General features: G+C 50.0%; 2 protein-coding genes across 4 annotated transcripts; one reads left to right on the forward strand and one right to left on the reverse strand.

Annotated features, from left to right (window-relative positions):
- Window positions 1-351: 351 nt before the first annotated feature.
- On the reverse strand, window positions 352-14,173 carry MVK (mevalonate kinase). Of its 3 annotated transcripts, none has more exons than XM_069794575.1 (11): window positions 14,014-14,173; window positions 13,789-13,936; window positions 12,574-12,721; window positions 11,208-11,363; window positions 10,165-10,179; window positions 8,304-8,407; window positions 7,208-7,253; window positions 6,321-6,411; window positions 5,721-5,837; window positions 2,384-2,537; window positions 352-639 (listed from the first exon to the last, which is right to left on the reverse strand). In XM_069794575.1, the coding sequence occupies exons 1-11, from the start codon at window positions 14,089-14,091 to the stop codon at window positions 599-601; spliced, it is 1,098 nt and encodes a 365-aa protein (XP_069650676.1). In that variant the 5' UTR covers window positions 14,092-14,173; the 3' UTR covers window positions 352-598. The 3 variants fall into 3 exon arrangements, with proteins under 3 accessions (XP_069650676.1, XP_069650674.1, XP_069650675.1); XM_069794573.1 differs by having other exon boundaries at window positions 352-2,038; window positions 14,014-14,172; XM_069794574.1 differs by lacking the exon at window positions 10,165-10,179 and having other exon boundaries at window positions 352-2,038; window positions 14,014-14,170.
- Window positions 14,174-14,314: 141 nt separating this feature from the next.
- On the forward strand, window positions 14,315-19,216 carry MMAB (metabolism of cobalamin associated B). Its single transcript, XM_069794580.1, has 9 exons — window positions 14,315-14,488; window positions 14,564-14,625; window positions 14,737-14,830; window positions 15,230-15,287; window positions 16,185-16,257; window positions 16,652-16,749; window positions 17,070-17,134; window positions 18,197-18,256; window positions 18,647-19,216. Exons 1-9 carry the CDS (start codon window positions 14,388-14,390, stop codon window positions 18,732-18,734), a joined length of 699 nt encoding a protein of 232 aa, XP_069650681.1. The 5' UTR covers window positions 14,315-14,387; the 3' UTR covers window positions 18,735-19,216.
- The last annotated feature ends 4,616 nt before the right edge of the window (window positions 19,217-23,832 follow it).

Genomic DNA, 23,832 nt, shown 5'->3' on the forward strand with positions numbered 1-23,832 from the left:
AAACCAGCAAATCAAAATTTTTATTCCCTTCTTTTCGTCTGTACTCCTCCAGCACTCGTAGCATGATTGCGAGGCCGTCTTCCAAGGAAAGCATTTAATGAGGATCAACCCCAGACATGTTGTTTTGAAGCTAAGTTTCTTTGCACTGAATTTGGCATTTCTTTGTGCTAACCAACAGAAACTACAGACACATTTAAACGCTGATAGAGTCAACACGCTTCCAGATACTCACATTGATTACACTGTATTAGAAAATGGTAAATAATTTATCAGGCTTTCTGACTTGTGATTAGTGTAAAGCTGTTCTTGGATGCAAATTGGAATTGTAATTAGACATGTAGAAACCCAGCATCTGAAACATGTTTTTATTGAAGCAGCGTAAGGTACTTTTTTCCTTTTGTTTCCAGCATAATTATCAAAGAACACTTTGCACATAAAAAACCCATCAATTTATTAAAACCAGAGACAGTTTTACATCTGATCAGTGAACTAAAGCTGGTCATCATGATGCCAGGATTTTAGAGCTAGTACATAACTTCTCACACTTGATTTTTCATTCCTGCAGTGGAAGGCAAGCTCCCCCACCTCTGCCAATTTATTACTCAGCTTTGAATGAAGCAATTCTTGAACAGACGTACACTTAAAAAAAAAATACCAGACAAACAGAACAATGATAAAACTCTCTTTGGCAGGTACTGAAGAGACCACAATCGCTAAGAGTCAGCTTATTACTTCAAGATACTCCAGCTTCAGACACTTACCTGCCAATTGCCTTTAGTTCCATGGTACAACTCATTAAAATTTCAGAAGTAAAAACTGCATTTACATTTGCGTAATAAGTTCAAATGCATTTAGCTTTTATAGGTTGCCAATTGCAACTTATGGTCAGCTTTTGAGGAGGTGATTTGGTTGGGTTTTTTTGGTTTTTTTTTTCTTCTCTACCTAAAGCCAATTACTTCAAATTAAAACAAATTTGTTTGCTCTGTCACTGACCCCCCTCCACCCCCAGTCTCCCCCTGCCCTGGCAGTGGCATGTCTTACATATCCAGCAACAGGCAAGATCAAGGGCATGCTCGTTTAAGGCTGAAGTGTGAGAGATCCTAAAACAGCTATTGCAAGTAGAAATTTTAAGACTGCCCTTGCCTTTAGCCACCCTCCTTGCAGGTGACAGTTGCTGTTTGAACCAGACCTCGAGCACATGAACAAAAACCAGAGTCTGGCTATGGGACCCTGCTTATCAGCCCAGGCAGAGATTATGGGAAAGAGTGATAACAGTGATAATTTCACTGGAATTGTGCTGTATCTTTCATTTTAATTATCCACCTCTTAATTAGTAGCAGGTAAGAGCTGTATTTAAAGGTTTTCTCTCCACCATGAATCACAGTCCAGGAGAAATGGAGACCTGAGTGTCAAGCCCTGAGCTGCCAAGATGCTTTTCACCCAGAAATGTCAAAGCGCTCTGCACATCCACCTTGCCAGCCCCCGCTGCCCACCCTTGCAGGACGCCAGGGGAGAAGGGAAGACACATCACATGCATCTGAAGCAGCAGAACCAAGCAAAGTGTCATTATACGCACTGGAATCCAGCCAAGACCCTCTTCTCCTGCCCCTTGGGATTAGCACAGCAGTTGAGTAAGTAAATTCAAAACAGGATTTTGAGAGCCTGGGTCAAACTCGCACCTAGCCCAAGTGTGAGCAGTTGCTCCCAGGTCCTCATTGCAGCCCCTGCTCCCAGTGACACCAGGCCTGAAACTGGCTCCACACCCATGTCTAGAGGCCCTCAGCCATACAGGAGACCAGGAGAGAAGTTTCCAGGCATCAGGGCATGCATAGCTGTAGCTCCAAGGACATGGTGCCAAGAGCTCAAGTCTTGCCAGAGGCAGAAGCTTAACTCTCAGAGAGCGCGTGCAGCACTTCAGCATTTAAAGACGAGGAGGAGTGCAGGGTCACTCCAGGGGCCCCGATATTGGTCTCCCAGCATTCAAATCCACAGGCACATAAGTCTCGCTTGGCTGCTTCCATGGCCAGCGGGGATGTGTCTGCCAAGAGGAAGGCAAGAGCAGCCAGTTAGTCAGCTAGGCCACTGCAGGGAGACTGAAACAGGCCATTGCGCGTTTAAACACATGCCCCCCTGGAACAGGGCCAATGCCCTGAAGATCTGACACACATAAATTAACACACTGAATCTCCCCTGTATGAAACACTGCAAACTACACTGCCAGGCAGCTCTGCTATACACCATCCCACACTCGTGACATGGCTTCACATCCCACCACAGCCACATGAGGGCTAGCATCATATCCCTCTGCTTCCAGACCTGACCCCACTGGCAGGGCCATGTGGAACGGGGGAAGGATGCCCAGAGCGAGCGGAGGGTTACTGACCTGGTCTCAGCAGGGTGATGCCACAGCCGCCCCCACCAGCCCCAGTCAGCTTGCTGTGCAGGCCGTGGGATGCTGTGACCCGGCACAGCCTGTCCAGGGAGGGATGGCCGACGCCGATCACGTTTAAGTGGTGTTGGTTTATATCAAAGAGTTCCTAAAAGCAACCGCACAAACATGAGATTGGCGTGCATGGTGACAGAGGCTCTTCACAGCTGTGGCTCCCTCCCCAGCAAGGTGCAGGGGAGCTGCCTTGCCTTCCCAGCACACACCACCCCCCCCCTCCCCCCATCTCGTTTCTGCAGGGAGTTCGGCCACCCACAAGTCTCAGGGCCCAGCAGCACTGGGCAGCAAGGTCAAGGCCAGAGTCTGAGCCCTGGACTGCTCATCCGTCCCTGTCTCCCTCATGACTTGTGCTGCTGCTGCCCACCACAGTGACAGCGGTACAACAGCTTCTGGACCTCCTGAGAAAATCCTGATCACAGCAAGCTGCCAGCAGGCATTTATTTCAGACACTAAATCAGAGCTCCCCGATGCCTCCCAACTGCTTCACCTCTCCCCTGTCACATGAGTGTTGAGCAGGAGACTGTGCAAGCCGCCTCTCTGGCTGTGGGAAGGGCACTAAGCCAGCATCTCCCATTCCTGGCTGTCACCCTGCCCAGCTCTGCAATCTATCCAGCATAACTAAATCCAGGGGACTTCTGACACAGGCAAGTCTGAAACGGCATTGCTGGAGAGGCGACGTGGAGTTACCTCCCCTTGTTTGCATTGTGCAGCACTTCTCTCTCCTCACGGGCAGGGCCTGGGCTGCAAGCCAAGAGGCCTCTCAACAGCACCACGCTGGGAATCTGGCACCCGGCTCAAGTGGGTTCGAGAGGGTCCTCCCTTCAGGGAAGAGCAGCGCAAGCCACTCTCCAAGCAAGGCCACCCTCCAAGCAGAGCTGCCCAGCTCTGGTGAGCTGCAAGTGCATCTCTGCCACGCTATCCCAGCCAGCCACAAATCCTGCTGCTCCTGGAGAAAGCTGCCACGGCAGCACAGTCCAAATGGCCCAAGTGATGGACAACGCCACCCAGAGATGGGAGTTACAGCTTCTCGCCTCCCAGTACTTGAGGTGAGGAATTAAGGAACAGAGGGAAGGGCTTGGCCCACTCTCAGAGCAAGCCTGCAGCAGGGCCAGGAACTGACACCAGGCCTCCAAGCACCGCAGTCCCCTCCCAGCTCATCAGCACCATCAGAGGAGGAAGCTCGTTCTCAGCAACGCTGGTCTGACACCACGACTTGATCATCTCCCCAGTGTGTGTCAGCTGTTCCCATCGCTGTCCCAGTGGGTATCACAAGCAGGGAGCCAGCTGAGATGGAACCAGTCCCAGAGAGGCTCCCTAACAGGAGCCCTGTGTTCCCTCCTCCAGCTGGTGCCACCAAGCGCTTCCCCACCTGCAGCTCATGGTGAGCCGGGAGGAAAGCTGCGTACAGGGAGCAGTGGGAGCCATGCTACAGCTTGGCAGGTGTCAGTCACATCACCCTCCCTCAGCTCTGCACGGGTCTCCTGCCAACACCACACAGGAAGGGACGATGCAGAAATAATCCCTCTCCCCCCATCTCCAGAGCATTTCTGTACTGCGTTTAAACAAATGTGAGGAGATGAATTAGCCAGTTGCACGCAGAGTGCATATATCACGAGTTCTGTGCTACGTTGGACAGACGTCCATCTAGAGGCCTCTTTATATGCCTGAGTGAGGGCACAGCACTGTCTATGATGATCCAAGACACCTGCCATCCCCTGATCCAAAATCTGCCAGGAATCGGATGACAGCTTATGACACAGTAGACTAGTTCAATGGTTCAGATACAATGCTGTCCAGAACTGCACATTTCAGAAACAGCCAAATATATATATATATATGCTGCATATAATCAACTGTGCCTCTGTGGGCAATTCAAGCACAAGACAAAACAACAGATTCAAGACAGAAACCCACTCACTGCAGTGCTGCTTCCCAGGCATTGTATACAAGGCTGCTTTGGCATCTTTCACATGAGGATCTCAAAGCACACTTCCAATTAGCCCTCCTCTTCTCCATCTCCCAATACTTCTGACAGTCTGAGCAATAATGCATTAAGGTGGAGAGGAGCTGTCTGAAGTTGCGCTGCAAACAGACTCCAGATCTTCCCCAGCCGATGCCAGCTCAGCCCTCATTAGGGTCAGCCCACCCAGATGGGCACAGAAACCCACCAGCCTCTTGGTGCGAAGGGAGGACTCCGCTATGAATCCCATGGGAAACCCTCCTGTGCTTGCTGCAGTCCCAGCAGCAGCTCACCCACATGCAGTGAAGTGCAACACAGCCTGAAGCAAAGAGGAGAAGGCTGTACCAACCATCTGCTCACAGAGTGGCCCTACACCGCTGCCACAAGCTGAGCTGGGAAAGCAGCTCTCTGTCCCACCCCAGAGCCCTCTCCTGTACCTCTGGAGCATGCTCATGCTTGTGGAGGGGACAACCTACCAGCAAAAGCAAGGACAGGCAGAGATCCTCACAGGAGAGCCGAGGAGCGGGATCCAGATGCCAACAAGGAACTGCACCACTGGCACCAAGTGGTTCTTGACCATCCAAGTCACTTGGCACCCAGGGCCAGGCCAGGTTTGCCTCAGCTGGGAGACTGCCACACATCCTTACCCCACGGTTATATGAACCAGTATTACAGCTCTCTCAGCACTGCAAAAAACTTCTTCCACTTGAAAGCATGCTTCCCCCCACCACAGCAGCCTCTCCTACTTTGAACAAAGCCAAGACAAACACAGATCTTTGTATGCACCTCATGCATCAATGTCAGGTCAGCTCTGGGCACAACTCTGTTTGTTATTTTCTGGAGCCAGGATGAGCGCAGAGCAATGGACTGGTTACGAGCCAGCTCCCATCACAAACCAGTGGCTTCTGGGCACTCTGCTCTTCACTCCAGCCTTGGCAATGACAAAGCAGTTGCTTCACAGGCAGTGACTGCCAGAATGAGCACGGCTGGCCCACGGCGCAGGGAGGCGGCGTCTCGGCCTGAAGTCACTCCATGTTTCTTAGCAAAGGGAAGCAAAACCTCCAGAGCTACAGGTCCACAAAGCACCAGGCCCACTCCCTCCCTCCCTGTGCACCGCTGCGGAGAGACACCAGCAGCATTTTCTGTCCCTTGGCTCCAGAAAAGGCACTAAAAGCAGCACACACAGAGCATGGTTTCACTCAGAACTGAACATTTCCTGCTATCAAATTTTTTCTTAGACCTAATGTTCTTTAAATGACATTTTGATGTTCAACAGTAACAGTGTCTAAAAATACTGGCGAACAAGCCCCTTACCTCCAGCACAGGGTAATACTCTGGTGATGGATTTGCAGGCATCGCTTCCAGAACACTTTGGCACTCCTGAGAAATTGCATCAATGGAGTCCAACACCGGGTTCATTATAGCAGGGAACTGAGAAGGGGGGGAAGGCAAGATGTGAGAAGACTGCTTGCTAGTCTTCTAACACCACTGTGATAAAACAGGCCCCAGTCTCTCTGAGCTGGACAATTCCTCATCCCATTTGGGGCTACTCATTCACAGAAAAACCCACTGCAGAGCAGGGCAATAGTAATTTGCTCCCACCTGCAGAAAATGGAGGAACAGAGGGAAACAGGTCAGAGGAAGGAACTATTCTTTTCATGGTTGCAAACCAGTGAATTTTGTGGCAAGCCCTGTTAATGCTGGAGAAAGGGAGGAGGTGAGCTGAACCCCCATTCCCAGGGCAGCTAGGCCTTAGCTAGCAGCAGACAGGAATGCAGTGACTACAGGAGGGACCTCCCAGGAGATCCCCGTGAAAGCTGCAGTCCCAGACGAGCAGATCTGAGCTCTTGAGGGTTATCTCCCCACCCTGCACCAGCACACATCCCCAACCCTGCAACCAGGCAGGCGCCGCACCTTCAGAATCTTCTCCTTGACACCAGCCACCAGGACCTTGGTGCTTCGAGGCACTTTTGTGTTGGTCAGCAAGATCCTCAGCATCGGCACCCTGGAAGTAACAAGAGACACCTCCTTGCCTCTTTCCTTTACAGTCCCCCAGCAGCCGCTCCCATGGCCCAGAAAGCTACAGTTCGTTCTGCCTTGAAAGGCCTATTTGTGCAAGACACCCAAGATAAGAGTCCCATTAGTTTTAAATAAAGTTAAGCAGGTGCTTAAGTGCTGGCTGGGTTGAGGCTTGCTCCTCTTAGATACAAGGAACAACTGTACTAGTGCTATAAATAGGACTGTAACGTATTTACTGAAATCCATGTTTTTCAAGCAAAATTTTTCCTTTGAAATACTATCTACGAGACTAGCCAGTAGTAGCCATTAACTGCTAATAGAGCAATTTCATGCACTGTGAAAGATTTTAATGGAGTCAGATTATACTTCATTGGCAGGAGGCAGAGGTAACATGCAGGATCTGGACATGGATTTGTCAATGCAGCTTGGTTTTCACACAGTCCTACCACCACGTAAGCAAAAAGTTCCCCCTCCCCACAATGTCATTTGCTGCCAGGAGCAGATCCGTTCCTGCTGCCCATGATGCCATGAAATTAATATTGATCCTTTGTGCTGTGTTCATCTAATGTCAGATAATGACCAAACATTTCACTGTTCCCATCCACTCCAAACCAAGACAACACTCAAGCTACCCACACCCATGGCAAAATCTGGCTACAAAGTCCTTCCACCATGCTGTTAGCGATCTCCCATCAATCTCATATCCTACAAGATCCACCCAATGCCTCTTTGACATATTCCACCCACCGTATGCAAGTGTTATTTTTAAACTCAAAATTTACCTCTTTAATGGTGTGATTTTTCCTGATTGGTATCTCAGGGCTCCACCTAAAGTAAAATACATGCATTGTCTCAGTACACAGTGAGCTGAGAGATAACACAGTGTCGTAAGAGGCAGAAGGTCTTTCATCTTTAGAACCTCACCCAGAGCATATGACAGTAATTGCAAGAAACACCAGCTAAATGAACCATGTTCTCAGACAGCATGAATCTGCCTAACCCTGCTGACTTAATGAGAGGGTCTGGCTGGACGTAGTTAACCCAATGCCTTTCTCTTTGCTCTCCTCTAGTCTGGGATCACATTAATATTTTTTAAAAGGCAAAGAGTTTGGCCAGCACTAAATCTTTACTGAAAAAAAGAATCAAGCAGTGATTCCCTGGGGCAGAGCCAAGCATGCAGGTTTCAAACTGGACTGAATGTGTGCACTCATGTCAGCAGCCATCCTTCAGCATGGAATTTCATTGTCCAGAAGGAATGTCTCACTTGGCTCCTACTTTTACAGAGGCATTGCGATTAGGTCTCATTAGAAAGATTATTAAAAGTCTTGAAGGACACTTCCAAAACACTTGGAAGTCTCTGCTAATTGAAACTAAATGACAGCTGTCCAACTGCATTTTCTACTGCATTATCCTTGCAACAGGATTAGGTTTCTTTGTTCACGCCAGAATGTTTAAATATCAGTTATTTGCAACAGGGTCTCTGCCCCATAGCACTTGCCTGGGGGACAATCTCTGGTGTTACTGCAGCAAGTCTCCCAACAGCCCAGCTGGCTCCAGTCCCAGCTTACAGATGGGGCAAAGTGAGACAGGAAAGGATTCCCTCTACTCGGGTCAAAATGGAGACCTGAATTTGAGAGTTTCTGTTCCCTTTGCTGCACCTCAGTGCAGTGGGGCAACCTGCTCCATCCAGTGTCCCTGCAGCAACCCCAGCCAAGCCTTATTGTTTGCAGAAATGCAACCTGTGGCATCTGCTCACCACCTTCCCACAGCTGATGCACACTGCAGCGGAGAATGGAAACAGGTCTGCTGCTCTGCCAACCCGTCAGCCTCTCCTCAGCACCCATATTCAGTGCCGCGGAGCAGCAAACACATACATACCCCAGGTGCCAACAGCATTATCCACACCCGACGGATTGCCATGGATCACCCGCTCCCCTTGGAAGGCCCAACTGTTAATCAAAGTCAGCTCTTCTTCTGTCCACCTGAAAGGCAAGAAAATGACTCCAATACACAACTGAAACCAGCACATGTGGACAGAGAGAGGCACCAGAGGCCACAGGAGATACAAAAACAGTGGGAAGCATACAAGGCACCCAGTTGCTGTGGGAAGCCCCGGCATCGCAAAACCCCTCTGCACACTGTGTTCTTTCAGCAGAGAGCAGGCATCGCCGTTTCCAGCACCTAACTGGCACTCAGCACTTTTCTGCCTGGCAGTGTGCAGAAACACGTCCAGCCCACGAGGGGAACTGGCACTGCTCCACAGAGACAGCACAAAGGGCGCAACCACTACCCAGTGCTCCTGCTGCAGGCCAGCAGCAAGGGAGGGAGCACATTCAGGGAGAATATCCTAGCCCTGGCCTAGCAAAGATCACATGCAACTGAATGCTAGTCCAGACTTATCCCCACCTCCCTGACACTGTGTGTTACCACACATCTTGGCCTGAGATCCTGCTCACCAACAGGCAGGACAGTGTATTTATAGACGCAGAAGGCACAATGTGAGAACGGAATAGTAAAAGTTGCATTTCAAACGTGCAGCTTCAGCCTCTAATTGCCAGCTGCTCAGCTGCAGAAGCCTCACAAATTGGGTCAAAAAGTAAATCAGTTCTAACACCACCAACTCCAGCAAAGACTTTGGTTTTTAGGGATTAACTCCTAACACTTCAAGCTACACTGGGTGCTGGCACTTAGAGCACAGACGGGAACCAAACACAGATCCAGAAGGTGTTATGCTAAAAACACAAAACCAGCTCTTTCCGTTGTCTTAAAAGCAGTCACATAAATTGCTAAGTGCTTTGAGAGTTTAAATGCTGGCACAAAGAGTTTGGTGCTGGGTCAGACTCAGCAAGGATCAAGGCCCCTGACTGAACATACTAATTAATGGGCTGTAGCAATACAAAAAGCAAATGCAGAGCTGCCAGTTACAAAGCAATTGCTGGCTGCAGCTTCACCACTCCCCAGTCTATTTCAAACCCACTCACTCACTCCATGGTGAAGGACTGTCTCAAACCCTGGCACCCCAAGGGAAGCTCAATGCCCACAGGGAGCCAGCTAGCCCTCCTGCACCCTGCTATAACACACTTCAACTCGCACAGGCACACAAATACACATCTCTGACTCCTTTCCTGCAACACAGCACTGCCTGCTCTGCAGTCCAGACACAAAGTGCGTGTTCCAAGCCACTGTTCAGATGGCCTAATGCACAGCAGTATCAGATATCCCAGCACCAGTGATGTTCTGCAGAGATCAGAGCTGGTGTTTGGTGCAGCAGGAACGTGCATTGGGCAGGTTTTTAGAATATGGGGCCCAGAATAGGTATTGCATGATGAAGCAGAGGCACAAACATGGATTTTGGAAAAGCATCAAACAGCCTTACATGAAATAATGAGAACAGTCACTGACCACTGCTAAGGCAAGGCAGAAATTCTGAGAGCCACCTGCTATCTGGAAGCTGCTTCCTTTAACTCCCTACTTCCTTGCACCTCAGCTGAATGTCTTTACCCATCTCCACACACCTTTCATTTCACTTGCCAATATTTAATCTGTGAAGCATTCAGGAAAACAGCTCACACCACCGCTACTCAAAATAGAAGCGCAGTTTGCTGTAAACCACTTGTTTTTAATCCTCTTTCAGAAGCTGCGATTCTTCTCTACACAGGAGTCATTATATCACGCTGTTCTTTTCTTGCGATGTTAAGCAAAAACCTTCTGAAGTCTGACACCCCCATCTCTCACTTACCCCTCTGCACGCCAGCTGGAAGAAAAAAAAAAATTACGCTGTATTCAAGCTGAAGCTAAGAAGCACAAGCAGGGAATGAAGACATCCTTGCTGCCTGGTTTGGAACTGGCCTTTCATTTCTCATGCCGTGTGACTATTTGGGAGGTTTGCCTGAGCATGGCGTACAAATTGTTCTGCTCTAGGAACGTGTTTCTGGATCAGGCTGCAAACTCTGTTTTTGAAGCAGAGCACAGTCACCCCCTCTTGCTGTCTCACTTTCAGTCCCACACAAAATCCACAGAAGCCAACCATAAAAGGTTGCACCTGGCACCCAGCACACAATAGAGGGTTCTGCCACTCCAGCTGTGATATGCATCTTTAAACAGAGCCTCCTCAGACACACAGCAGAGCAGACCAGTTTTTCAAGACTGAACTCCAAGGGAAAGCAACCCAAGGGCAGAAGGAAAGAAACCCCTTTTCACCAGCCACTGATAAAAGGGAAACTCAGGCAGGAAATCAGGAGGAAATGTACCACATGCAGAAAAAAAATTCATGTGAAAATGTAGAAAAAATGGAAAGGATGCTCAACTCCTTGAGGACTCAACGCAAAACCTGGAAGATGCTCAGGGACAGAGAAGAAATAGAGGTTAAAATAATTCACCACATTAAAGTGTGTGCTTTATTTGCTTGGCCAAATAAAGCTTTTTTTTTTAAGTATGCATATCTTACACTAGACAAGGGAAATGGTGCAAGTTTTACAAAGTCTTTGCATTCAGTTGCTTTTATTGGGAGAAGTGAATTGTAAACGTGTGATTCACAGGTTGGAGCCCTGGGACAGGGCATGCCTCTGCTGCTGGCAACACTGGGCAGCGATAGGAGAGGAAGGGAAAGGAGTCGGGCGCTCAGGGTGCCACTGCTGTGGCCACAGCCCAGGAGTTGGCCAGAGAGACCAAGAGAGGTGCCAGTGCCAGAATTTGTGCAGGTAAAAGGAAAGACAGGGGCACAGAAAGCAGAGCTGCCCGGGGCCGTGCATCCAAAGCAGGGAGGCTTCCTCGCTGCATTACCTGGCTGTGGACTCTCCCTCCTTCAGAGGGCAGGAGATGGCTCTGCACGCTGTCAGCAGGGCCGCCGCCAAGCAAACAGCATAGGCGGCACTTGAACCCAGCCCAGCTCCCGTGGGCAGCTCAGACCACACCAGTATGTCCACATTCGGAACATCTCTGAAACACAAACACGCAGGATATAACACAACAACCTTGAATTCCATCTTGAGACAACATTTCAAAGGCAAAAGATGCCAATTAGGACCGATCACAAGAAAAGCTGGTTGAAAACTGGCAACATCAGCACATGCATACACACACGGGCTTCATGAGTGCTCAGTTAGCACAGCTGAGTAGCCTTGCTAAGCCATTGTACTAGAACAAAGCCTTGCTGAATTGGATCTATGATTAGCACAGCTTGTCAAGCTGCTAGCAGGGGCACTTAGTAACTAAATACTTGAGTAGCACCATAAAAAGACCCTTCAAAGATTGTTGTAAATGTGATTTTAAACATATTTCTAATAAAGCATAAATATCCCAAATTCCTAGCTGCATAGTTACATCCCAGTGGAGCGACAAGCTGATGGGGAAGACGAAAGACACACATACTCGTGCCCACGTGCCCTTTTTCTCCACTGAATGCACCCGGGGTTGTGTTACAGACCCTAATATGAAACCCAAGAGCTTTTCACTGGCTGGTGAGTGATGTGAACTATGAACTGATGGTTTCAGAGCAGGCTGATGACAGCCCCAGTGCTATCACATCATAATTCTTTAACCTTTATTCCTTTGCTATGAATACTGAAGTCGGGTTCTGACTTGGTTTAAAATAGTAAGCAGTGCTGTATCAGACATTGCCCTGAGCACCTGCGCAGTAACTTATACCAGTATCATCCACAGTGTTTGTCAGGTTTAGAAACTGGAACAGCCCTGAGCTGTGGTTACCCCAAGTTCCCATCTTTTCAGGGAGATTTAGCCCACAGGAGGGATCAGACTTAGCTCAGACAATGAATTCACAGCCCACCTCTGTAGCAGTTTTTCTAACCTAAGCCAGGATGAACTGAGCTGCGTGCTGAAGGGAGGGATGTCTGTCTCCTTCTGTTGACTGTGCAGGAATGGTGGGATGAACATCTCTTAAGCACCTCAAAGCTAGATGCCTAAATGACAGCAGATGATTCCCAGCCCACCTGCCTGGGGTACCTCACCCAAACCGCTCAGGTCTGAAGGGTGTCTCCTGAGGTGCTCAGAACCTAAATGAAGTGAGATTCCTTGTAATTCCTTGTTTTGCCTCAAAGATTTGTTTTCTCCCCATGACCTTGTAGAAGCAATTAATGGTGAACAACACTCAAGACAGCATGTTTATTTTGGGGCAGGAAGATAGCCTTACCCATACTTAGCCGAAATAGCCAGGCACATATAAAGAAAGGCAAGAGTAGCAAGGCTCTCGGGAGCTGAGGCTCCGGCAGCAATTCCGGCAAACTCTTTCAGTGTATGCAGCTGTTCTACGCTGGGGGACTTAGATTCATCAAAGTCAGCTATGGAAGCAAGCAGGGGAGAATTTAAACACTTAGTAACCAGGGCATTGTTAAACTTGAAAGCAGTATTTACAAGAACAACATCTCACGTTATAGTAGGCAGAAACAGATTAAGCCAATTTCAGATTTCACCTACAAACTTTCTACCTAAGGATTCATGGTAAAATAAATGCAAAATCTCCACCAGCCACTCCGAAAACCCAGTGTTTCCACACCCCACACCTGTGGTGCATTACAGCAACTGTCTCCTTGCCTACACTTTGCAGTGCACCCATCCATCACTGTGTAGAACTTGGCAAGTCATGAACTGTTTATTAAAGAACATGGATATTATGCATTTCACATGAGTCTGGATTCTGAATGGCCAGGAGCAGGCATCAATGTAAGAGAACTTTTGGTCAGCACTGAGAGAGGTTACCAATGCTCTGACTCAGCAGACTTTGTTCTGCCCTCTGCTAAGCAAACGGTGCTCATGAGGATCACAGGAGTTCACACTAGGTCCTCTGGAAGGAAATGGCACAACCACCAGTCAGGGGCTCCATCCAGTACAAGATGCTGCAGAAATTCCAGTGAGGGCTGGCATGGAGCAGAGAGGCAGGAAAACAGGGTCTGTATCCCTGCCCTCCCCGAGAGCCCTCAATTCAGACCAACTTCAGAGAGACTCCTCTGTGGTCCCCCTTCAGTAATACACCTGGACATGGTCCCTGGGTAGTTCCTCTGTGTATTAGAGGACTGCCTGAGCTACAGCAGCACTAGAACAAGCCCCTGGGAACCTGAAACAGGAGGACACAGCCACGGCAAGGGCCACTCACAGATACCAGAGCACCAGGCAGGTCACAAGAGGCACACAGAAGGACTATGGGTGCCTGAGCTGGGAGTGTGCAGGGACACTTTAGTCAAACACACACTGAGCGTGGTCAGAGACAACAAGGCCCAGCAACACTCTGCAGGGGGAACAAATAACCCCCCCGCGGGGGTCCCAGCACAGACACTGGGCAGAAGTCGCCGAGCAGGACTGAGAGCCCCACACGATGCACGGAGAGCGGTTCCTTCCTCCCAGTGCTTGCCTGCAACCCCCCTCCGCAGGGCCTGGAGGCTGGAGGTGTCCCAGCTCCTCACGACGCCGACGCCGGGCAGGCGGACGCACACCTTGCCCTCAGCGCAGGGCCTCAGGCGGAGGAAGGTCCTCAGGTTCAGCGCCACGGCCAGGGCAACCTGCGGGCGAGGAAATGCGGCGTCAGGGGTAGTAAGTCGGACCGGAGCCCCTCCACGGGCGGCAGCAGGCTCCCTACCTTGCCGTGCACCACGGCGTGCTCCCCGTGGAGGATGACCTTCCCCGGGGCGGACAGCACCAGGCTCCGCTCCCACATCTCCCACAGCAGCACGCGGCCTCTCAGGACTGCCGCGCCCGCCTCAGCCGCACAACTCTAACCACGCGGACTGACACTCCCGCTCTCCAGTAGGAGCGGCGCCCTGCCCCGCCCTCCTCGCTCTCCAGCCAATAGCCGGGATCCTCGCGGAGGCGGGACTTCGGGAAGGCCAATCGGAAGGCGGCGGCGCGGAGTGGTGCGGAGCTGGGGTGACGGCGCGCGTGGGCGAAGGGAGGGACGGCGGCCGCGGAGGGTCAGGGGGCGGTGGCGGCCGGCGGCTACGGCGGCCGGGAGGGATGCTGCGGCGAGCGGCGGCGGCGGCGGCGGCAGCGGTCCGGGGCCTGCGGGGGCCGCTGGGGGCGGTAGGGCAGCGGCAGCAGCGAAGCGGGGAGGGCAGGTGAGTGCGGGGATGAGCCGGGGGCCGGGTGGGGTAGGAGCCCGCGCCTTCTCTTACAGCCTGTGCCTTCCGCAGCCCCGACGGCGGCTCCCGCAGCGACCGGGCCCCGAAGATCTACACGAGGACGGGAGATGCAGGTAATGTCCGGGAGGGCGGCGGGAACCGAGGTGAGCGCGGGGTAGAGCCCGGCCCGATCCTCGCTGGGCCGGGCCCGGCCTCTGAGTGCCTTCCCCGGGCCTTTTCCAAAGGCTTCTCCAGCACCTTCACCGGGGAGCGGAGGCCGAAGGCCGACCGGATCTTCGAAGCCCTGGGAGCCACTGACGAACTGAGCTCGGCCATCGGGTAAGCCCCTGCCCCAGGAGCCCCTCCCGCTGCCGGGCAGAGGGGCCGTGGAGGCCCAGCCATGTCCTGCCAAGGTGGCCGTGCTGACCGGGGACATGGTCGCCAGCCCAGGGAGCTCTGGCCCTGGGCAGGCCAAACCCAGGCCCTCTACACACCAAAGGCCTAGTGACACCATCCCAACCCCCTTCTGTGCGAGTCTTCTGGGCATCCTCTCCCCTTAAGAACGGCTCTCCCAGCCCCACCACCCAGCAGGAGGGAAAGGGATACACTGTGGACCAAATTCCTCTGGAGGGTACAGCCAGGAGTGTCTAAATTCTGTGTTTTTCATATGGAAAAACGTATATGCACAATCGTGGTAATTTTTTCATTTCCATCTAACTCTTTTCTTTTTTAACCTAGGCTTGCTGGTGAATTTATGAGTGAAAAGGGCTACACATTTGTTGAACAACTTCACAAAGTGAGTATTAATGATAATCCTCGCCTTATCGTTAATGATAATGAAGTGCAGTCACTTCATCTGCGCTATTGAAACATATTCTTAAACCCTTTAATTTTAGACACAGTACTCCCACTGACACACAGGAATTTAATAAATTTGGTATTAAAATAAATAAAGACTTAAGATGCTGGCCCTTGATTATTCTCTAAGAAGTAAATTTCTTTAACCAAGAAGGAAACCGGTAGATCACATGATTAGTTATGGGCAGACAAACGTATCTCTAGATTTATTCAGACCTGTTACTGTACATGGTTATGGACGCAAGTCTTGTTGTCACATAACCTCAGATTTGAAATCAGGACAAAGTAACCACGTGGGCACAATGGTGGGAGACGGGTTGTGCCGTGGCAGTCTGTGAGCTTTGCTAATTAGCTTCGCTCTGCCCAAGAATGCAGAAGGAGCTAAGCAGAGATTTTAAAAAGCTTTACCAGACTGCCTCTCAAGTATCCTGGCCTGCGGAGAGATGCCCCTCTTGGAAGTGGACATGACATCAAGCCAGTGCTGTCTGCAGCTGTTTGTCACTGCCTTTCTTCCAGACGTTATTGGTTCGGTGTCCTACCAGCAAAGGGATTATGTGAGCACGCCCCAGTCTGCTTTCTGCAAAGTCAGCCAGGGTGGTTTAATGTGCCAGTGAAAACAAGTACATGCGCTAATCTGGCTTCTCATAAAGCAATTAGGGAGCACTTATCTGATCCCCCCTGCCAGTAGGCTGGGGGATGATGAACAACAAGGGTAGGATCTTCTTTAATCAGTGCAACCAGCTGTCGCCTCCCAGAGCTTGCTGCAGTTGTACCGGAGCATCAAAGGCTGGTTAATGAAAGCACTTCTTATTTTTGTCCTGATTGCCACATCTAGGTCCAGTGTATGCTGCAGGATGTGGGCTCCAACATCGCGACGCCTCTCTCCTCAGCCAGGGAGGCTCACTTAAGTAAGCCCCACAGTACCTTTTCTGGGATAACAGTTCTTGAATCACAGCTGTCCTTCTAGAGGGGCACTGGGGAGGCTGTTCTGGTATGTGGCACTTAGAGCTGCCTAAGGGCTGCTCTGCCGTGCCTGTCTGGGTGCTGAATGAAGTCACACACGGTCCCATGAGCTACGAGCTGCTGCGTTTGTGTGACTCAAGTGCTGTAAGCTGGCCTGAGGCGCTGCTCTGACACCTAGCCACAGCTGCTGAATGGGGAGCCAGCCCTGCTCTAGCAGGAGGATTTTTTTGGGATGCTTTCTTAGGACCCACAGATCCAAGAAATGTGAAAGTAGAGCTCTATCTGTAGACTGAATCACTTCTGCATTTCTTTTAGTTGAGTCTTCTTTTCCCTCTGTAGAACGAACATCTTTTAGTGAGAAGCCAGTTCTGGAGCTGGAGCAATGGATTGACAGTTACTCAGAGCAGCTTCCTCCACTCAGAGCTTTCATCTTGCCAGTAGGTACTGCTTATGCCTCTCACTGACTGGAGAAAGCTTTGTTAGGGTAAATCTGCTCTACCAGTTGCCATGGGAAAACAGGTTGTGAGGCCATTATTTGCATGGACAAGTACCAAAAGAAAAACAAAGAGAAGGACCCGGTTGAGTTAAATTTCCACATCCTACTCCATTCAGATATCTTCCCAGTTGCCTATCCATAACATCAGCTTCAGTTGCGTGTGTGCATGAGATGTGATAGCTTTGCTGCAGTTATACAATAAGGTGGATGGCTATATCTGTTGTTAGCAGACATTGATGCGGTGTTTCATTGTTGTTTCAGTCAGGAGGTAAAAGCAGTGCTGCTCTCCATTTTTCCCGAGCTGTCTGCCGCAGAGCTGAAAGGTGGTGAGTGTTGGCTATAGTGTAACAGAATAAAATTGATAAAAGGTGATCAGAATGCTACAACGATAGCAAATCTTTGCAGTCGGAGCAATCAGCCATAGCTGTATTGCACTCAGCTAGAGCCTCAGTCAAACTTTGTATGTTTGTATTAGTCAAATTCCAGGAGTGTGGTCAGCAAAAAGCAGTCTCTCTTCCATCCCCTGAACTGGGTCATCTGAGCTAAGAACTTCAGAAAGAACAAACAGGTTTATGCTGAGCTGCATCTACGTGTTCAGCTCATATCTAGTTTGCTAATTGTATTTTGTAGACTAGCACACATGGAAGCTGGGGCACTGGCAGGTGTGAGATCCAGGGAAGCTTTCAGTGGCTTAAGATGTTCCTGCCCACACCTACCTTGTCCCACTTCTCTATTGGAGATGAAAACTCCCCCTGGTAAGGTCTGTAGAAGAAAATTCTTGTCTGCTCATTATGTAAATCGCTTCCATGCAGAGTTTCTTGTGTTAGCCTGAACCTGCTCATCAGCAGTTCTGAGTTGCTGGGGGTTCTTCACTGAAGCCACTGATGTGCAGGAAGACGTTTTTGTGGATGTGCTCTGCTGTGAAGATTGCTGCTCTGACAAGATACACTGGAGCAGCGTGATCTTCAAAAAACTAACATCACAGTCAGCGGTTTCTTGTCAAAAGAAAGCTAGGAAGAGGGCTGTACACCAGTCAGGAGGCAAGGAACAGCTCTGTTCCCTCAACAAAAGAAGGGTCCCTGTTTACCTGCAGAAAAGGATAACGATCCTGCAAATTGCTGCCATTGTTCAGTGATAGCACTGATGAGCATCCTTTAGAGGACTGGAGCTGCAGTCCTCCAGAACACTTACAAAAATTAGTTGCATCATTTAGCCACCACACATTCCTCTTGGGGAAGGAAACTGTGTTCACACATGCTGTGGGGAGTTAGAATAGGGACTCCAGGTGAGGTTGGGGTGTGAAGGTTGGTACTGCAGCAAATCGCAGTCCTTTGGGCATTCAGAGCTAGAAAGTTAAATACACTAAAATTTTCCTTTTCTTTTTCTAGCGTGGTTCCTTTAGTACAAGCAGGGGAAGCAGATCCAAACGTGGCCAAATATTTAAACAGGTAGAAAAAATAAAATCCCAAACCCTTGCTCTGTACTACTGAAGTTTGCCTGGTGGTGTTCGCTTAGTCTTGGGATAAAACTGTGGGGTTTTACCTCTCAAGAAGCTTCCCTTCTAGAATAAGATCTTTGAAGTTTCAACAAGCAGCTTGTTAAAAAGTATTCTTGCGAGGCCTGTATGTTTACAGACGCTGCTGCGGTGCTGAGGGAGCAGTCAACTTTCTTACTGAAGGCCATTTTGGATATCACTTCTCATGTGGTCTCTCTTTGCCTTCCTTTACCTGCAGTTCTTGTGCTCTAATCAAATGTGCCTTGCTTTGTAGTTGTGCATTGCTGGATACAAACGCACCTGATGTGAGAAGTGGTTTCACTGCTTTTCCCTTGGTTTCCAGACTGAGCGACTACCTCTTCGTTTTGGCACGTTACACTGCAATGAAGGAAGGGAAGGAAGAGAAAATATATGTAAAGCCTGGACCGTAACTGGGAGGTTTGTTTTCCTTGATCATTGGAAGCTAAATCCAGCAGACTGCTTTCCTCCATCAAGGAAGGGAAAGAGAGCAAGTCTGGATTGGAAATGTGAGCTGCCAAGAACTTCCAGCTTAAATAACTAGGACCTTGTTCATAAATACTGTGAGGAACACAGCTGTTCTGTTCACTGGGCCTTATCCAAATACCCCTTGTATAAAACCGTGGTGATGGCATCAGAGTTACTGTTTGCCTGGGGTTCGAGTTGAGGCAGGAGACTTCAAAGAACTACAGCTGATTTTTAGAGATGTCTTCATTTCCCTGGGCAGTGGCAGGTGCTGTGGAAAGGCTTTGACAGGACTCTGAGGAATGAAGAAGGGAAAACAATCAGCTTCTCTTTGTAAGTCATAATGCTCGTACAGAACAGCAACTGTGTAGAGATTCAGGAACTCTGTCCACAAGCTTTGAAATAATAAATGTGATTTACTTGTACCAAAGGGCCCTTAACTGTCATACTTTTAATACTGAGCCCAGCGTGCCTTTTTTTAAGTTGCTTTCAATCCATCAGCCCTGGCTGAAGCTGAGCTGTGTAGATTTACAGGAATGCACTAAGAATTCTTTGGCCCTGGCTGCCTCTCTTTATGCATGTGAAGAATGTCTCTGTGCTGACAATCTAGTGCATCCTCTGCCAGGAACGGAGCTCATGCAAGATAGAGGGATTAAAGGAGGAAGGGCCAAAGCCTACAGGTCATGTGCAGGCAAGATGATTTGATGATTCTAAGCTCTGTTTAGGTAGCTGGGGTTAACTGCACATGGAGCTGCCCCTCTGAGTGCACAGACCCCCCTGAATTTGGTCACAGCATCCCCCTCTGGCTGCAGGTACCAGCTGATGGAGAAGAGCCCTTGTTTAGTTTGAGTATCTCTCTACTGGGGACCACTTAAGTCACTAAGTTTGCAGATAAAGGGGCTGTGACGAGTAGCAGGGGCCCAGTGCCTCCTCAGCTGACAGCTAGAGTTGGAAGAGAGAGGCTAACATGCAAAGGGCTTCATATCTCACACACGTTAATGTCCGCGTTGACCTCGGGAGTGTTGCTGTCACGGAGCCCTCAGCAGAGTAGACTAGAGCATGTCCTAGGGCTTGGAGAATCTGGCCGCAAACATCACGATAGCAGAATGCAGTACTTCAACAGAGAAGACATCCTCTGTTCCAGCTTCGTGATGGACTGAAGACTGCCAAAAAACCATACTCAGTATGTAAACAAGTGCATTACAGCCAGCTGAATGAGTTAACGCCTTGCTACCCACGTTGTATAGAGAATTACAGTTTTACAGTTAAGTCCAAGACACTTAAAGCTTGGAAATGTAATTGGGAAGAATACACGTCAGACATGGTGATTTAAGTCTTCCCCTCCTTGTATGGAGGAGCATCATGGAAACCTGTGGGCAGTGAGGTGATTACACATCAAGGGTACTTGTCCTGCACCAAGGGTGCCTCTTTTAGTGGCAGGAGCTTTTCAGTCAGTCATGCAGCTTCCTCTGTTCAATTATTTAAGTAGAAACAACCTTAAACTTGCTTCCCGAAAGAGTCTCTGGCTTTTGTGTTAACTTTTTAATCAGAGTGGGGTCAGAGTGAAGAATGCCCGGTGCTAATAGATACCGCTGTCTCATTACTCACCCTTTTTTTTTTTTTAAACAGATATTTCATGGCTATTGTTAATGCACATTTTTCACAGAGTAATTTTCCAAGCCTTAGCCTGTAACACATCCCAATGACAAATGCTCTTGATTTGGACTGTACCGTCAGCTGCAATGTCACATCAGACATTTTCTCAATGCCTGCTCCAGACAGGCCATCCAGTTTTATGATAGCTCTGTCTCAGTGATCACTATTGAACCTTAGGAATCTAGAGGCTTTTCAAGTTTAATTGAATAAAATTCTTTGCAATATAAATTCTTCATGAATGCTATATAAATCAGCTCTGGGATGGATTTATAGTATTTCTTCCCCCCAGCTGGAAAAAAAGAAAATCTCACTACCGTTTTGGGACCAAAGCTAGTATTGTTTTGATTGCAAGGAGAAATAAATTTAGCTACTACACTTTAACATGATGTAGAGATTAAATTTATTAGGGTGCACTCAGCTTCCAGCTTCCCCCCTCTCCCTTTCTACCCAAAGATGTCTGTCCAATTGTTTCTGCAGGGCTGAAGCAGAGGGAGGCTGATGTCTGGGGTGACACTGTTGTTTCAGTTAAGCAGGCACAGTGGGCCAGGGCTTGAATTTAGGAGTGAGCATAGATCAGGCTGAGCATGGTCCCAGCCCCATGGGCTACTGCAGCTCAGCAGAGCAGAGCAGAACTCCGCAGGGGCCACGCTTTGGCCCTTGGAGACTTCACAGCGCGCAGTGTTTGTCCTCTGCTTCGCCACCTCGTCATACAGCACTTGGCTGTATAAAAAGGACCTTTTTGTCCTGAATGCTGTCCATGAAGTACACAGGAGAGCCACTGGCCATGAAGCTGCAGCAAGGCTTGGGTCCTCAGGCCCCAGTGCGTCCTCCGCACTGGGCTGGGAGCAGAGGCCAGTGCGGGAGGGGACACACGGGCTGAAGCAGGGATCTTGTGCACCAATTTCAGCAAAGAAGTTCTAGCGTGGCCGAGCTGGCGTCTGCTAATGATCACAGAGCAGCGTGCAGTAATGCACGAGAGCCTGGCAAGACAGCAGGCAGGACTGAAGTGTCACTAAAATGAAATACAGGCTTTAAAACAAATAAAGCTCTGTTGCTCTGGGTTAGCATTTGTTTTTCCATGTCCTTTGTCCCCACCCAGCAAATCCAACTGTACAGCATAGGGATTCCAGTGCCTGCACCTCATTAATATAATGGGAGGAAGGCAGATGCTTTGTCCGTACTGACCGTATGCAGAGCCCAGATACATTCCTGCCTAGCAGGGTTCCTTATTTATGATTACGTTGGAGCTGCCAGCGCAGACATATGTTGCTAAGGGTCGTTTATTCTTGTTTGTAAAATGTATGGCTGCTCCTAGCTTACACACTGTCAAAACTGGAAGAACTGGCCCCAAAATCTCTTCCTGCATGATTGGATCAGACGCCTGTACATCTGTTAACGCTGTAGGAGCTGTAAAATGAAATAAGTTTCGCTATAACTCAAGCACCTCTATTACCGCCACAATGTGTAAGCAGCAGAGCCGGCTGCTGCTCTTGCAGGAATGACACAAACGTACATTTTGCCAAGTCATATGTAAATTTATACAAGGCAGCGTTTCCTCTGGTAATGCACAGAAGGAAGGACTAGTACGTGTGTGCCTCCACCTCGACAGGATGCGCTGGCCCCAACCCAGCCCAGGGCTTGGTGTGGTGCTGCATCTGAAGGGCGAGTTTTGGGGTGCATGGCCCCAGCAATGGGGAGCCAGCAGCAGTCCTGCACTACTCCTCTGAAGCTGGAGGACCAGAAGGGACCACATCTGCCATCAGGTCAAATCCTCTGCAGTCGCAGGCCCCTGAAATACCCATTTTGCCTGGAAGTGGTCAAAGAAAAACCCTTCCTGCCCAAACACCTCATGCTACAGCAAGGCGAGACCTGGCTAGAAAAGGGGAGGTGTATGGTTATGGCACCCCAGGGTAAGAGCCACCGTCCCTGCATCAGACAAGCAGATTCAGCCTGTTTGCATTGACGAAAGGGCTGTCTTGGTCCCTCAGCTCTATCTCTGCTGCAACCTGGCAGAAAATGCCCACCTCTGTGCCCCATCCACGCTACAGCTGCTCCACAGGGCGTGCATGGATAGGCAGAGTGCCATAGCCAGTGCTCAAAGCACTCCAGGGTGAAGCTGCAGTCAGTATCGAAGAACTTGACCTTAGAAACAGCCACAAAAGTGCATTTCTGAACAGCCAGCTAAGTACCACTCACCCAGGAGGCAGCAGTGCCAAGCCAGTGCCACGTAGGTCTGAGCACTCCATCACCCAGTCAGGTCACTAATGCGCTGCAGGAGCTGCTGCATGTCTAAGTCAACGTGGGCAAACACAAAAATAAGATGCAGGAATACCTTATCTCATTCTACTCAGGGATGCGGAGACCAGAGCGCAGCATATCCTCCTCCCTCTCTGCCCGAACCTGCAACCAGCCCCAGCACGGAGCACGGGCCAAGAGGCTGTGCAAAACACTGGTATCAAATGGAGGGATTGCTAGTCTGTGTTGTGAGTCAGGGGCTTGGGACAGTCTGTGGGAGCAAAAGAGGAGCAGCAAGAAGAGCTGTCAGCTCCCAAAACACGCCTGCAGTGGCCAGGGCCTGACAGCATGGCACAGTTGGGACACCCAAGCACCGTTCCCCGCCAGCACCACCGCTGAGGGAGCACCAGCCTCTGGCGATCGCTCCCAGCAGCGCCCAGCATGTGCGTGGTCCAAGTGCCTCAGCCATGGTCAGGCTTCACCTTCAGTCAGCCCCGTGGCGCAGCGGAATGCACAGAGCCAGCCCCGGCAAGACTGTGCTGTGCTGGCCCACCACACGGCGATGGCAAAGCAGGCATTTTGCAGGCCTGGCTGTTTGCTGCCAGCTTTCTGCCTTGGCAGCATCTGCTGTGGGGTTTCTTTTTGCTGTTTCTGACGGCGCCATATGCCTCTGTGTCAAAACAATGGCGCTTGCACACTGACTGGGAGCCCTCTCCCTCGCTCCCACCGAGCTCCCTCTCCCGAGCAAAGCCCGAGCACCCACAGGGCTGGCCCTGAGCACCACAGACCCAGGGTGAGCGTGGCATGGCAAGATCGGGCAGGGAAGGCTGCAGTGCAGCTCCGAGCCGGTCAGCAAAGGGCTATGCTGCCATGAACCAAACCTGAACTCAGGAGGAAGGTGGAGCAGCAGCAACAGGCACAGCTCCTCGTTCCTACAAGGATGCTCCCAGAGCCAGGCGAGGGGAGAAACGCAATGCCTAGATTATTATAATATTATTAACAACAAACCCCATGTCGGCTCACAGCAGCTGGTCCTTAGGGCAGCTCTGAAAATACAAAGCGCAGCCTTGCCCCCCAAACCCACATCTCCCTATGACTCTTCTCGTTCCCCAAACCAAGAAGTGTAAGATTCCTTGGTGCAAAGATCCAGAGAGT

The sequence above is a fragment of the Haliaeetus albicilla genome, chromosome 10 (assembly GCF_947461875.1).
Source record: "Haliaeetus albicilla chromosome 10, bHalAlb1.1, whole genome shotgun sequence".
NCBI classification, from domain to species: Eukaryota; Metazoa; Chordata; class Aves; order Accipitriformes; family Accipitridae; genus Haliaeetus; species Haliaeetus albicilla.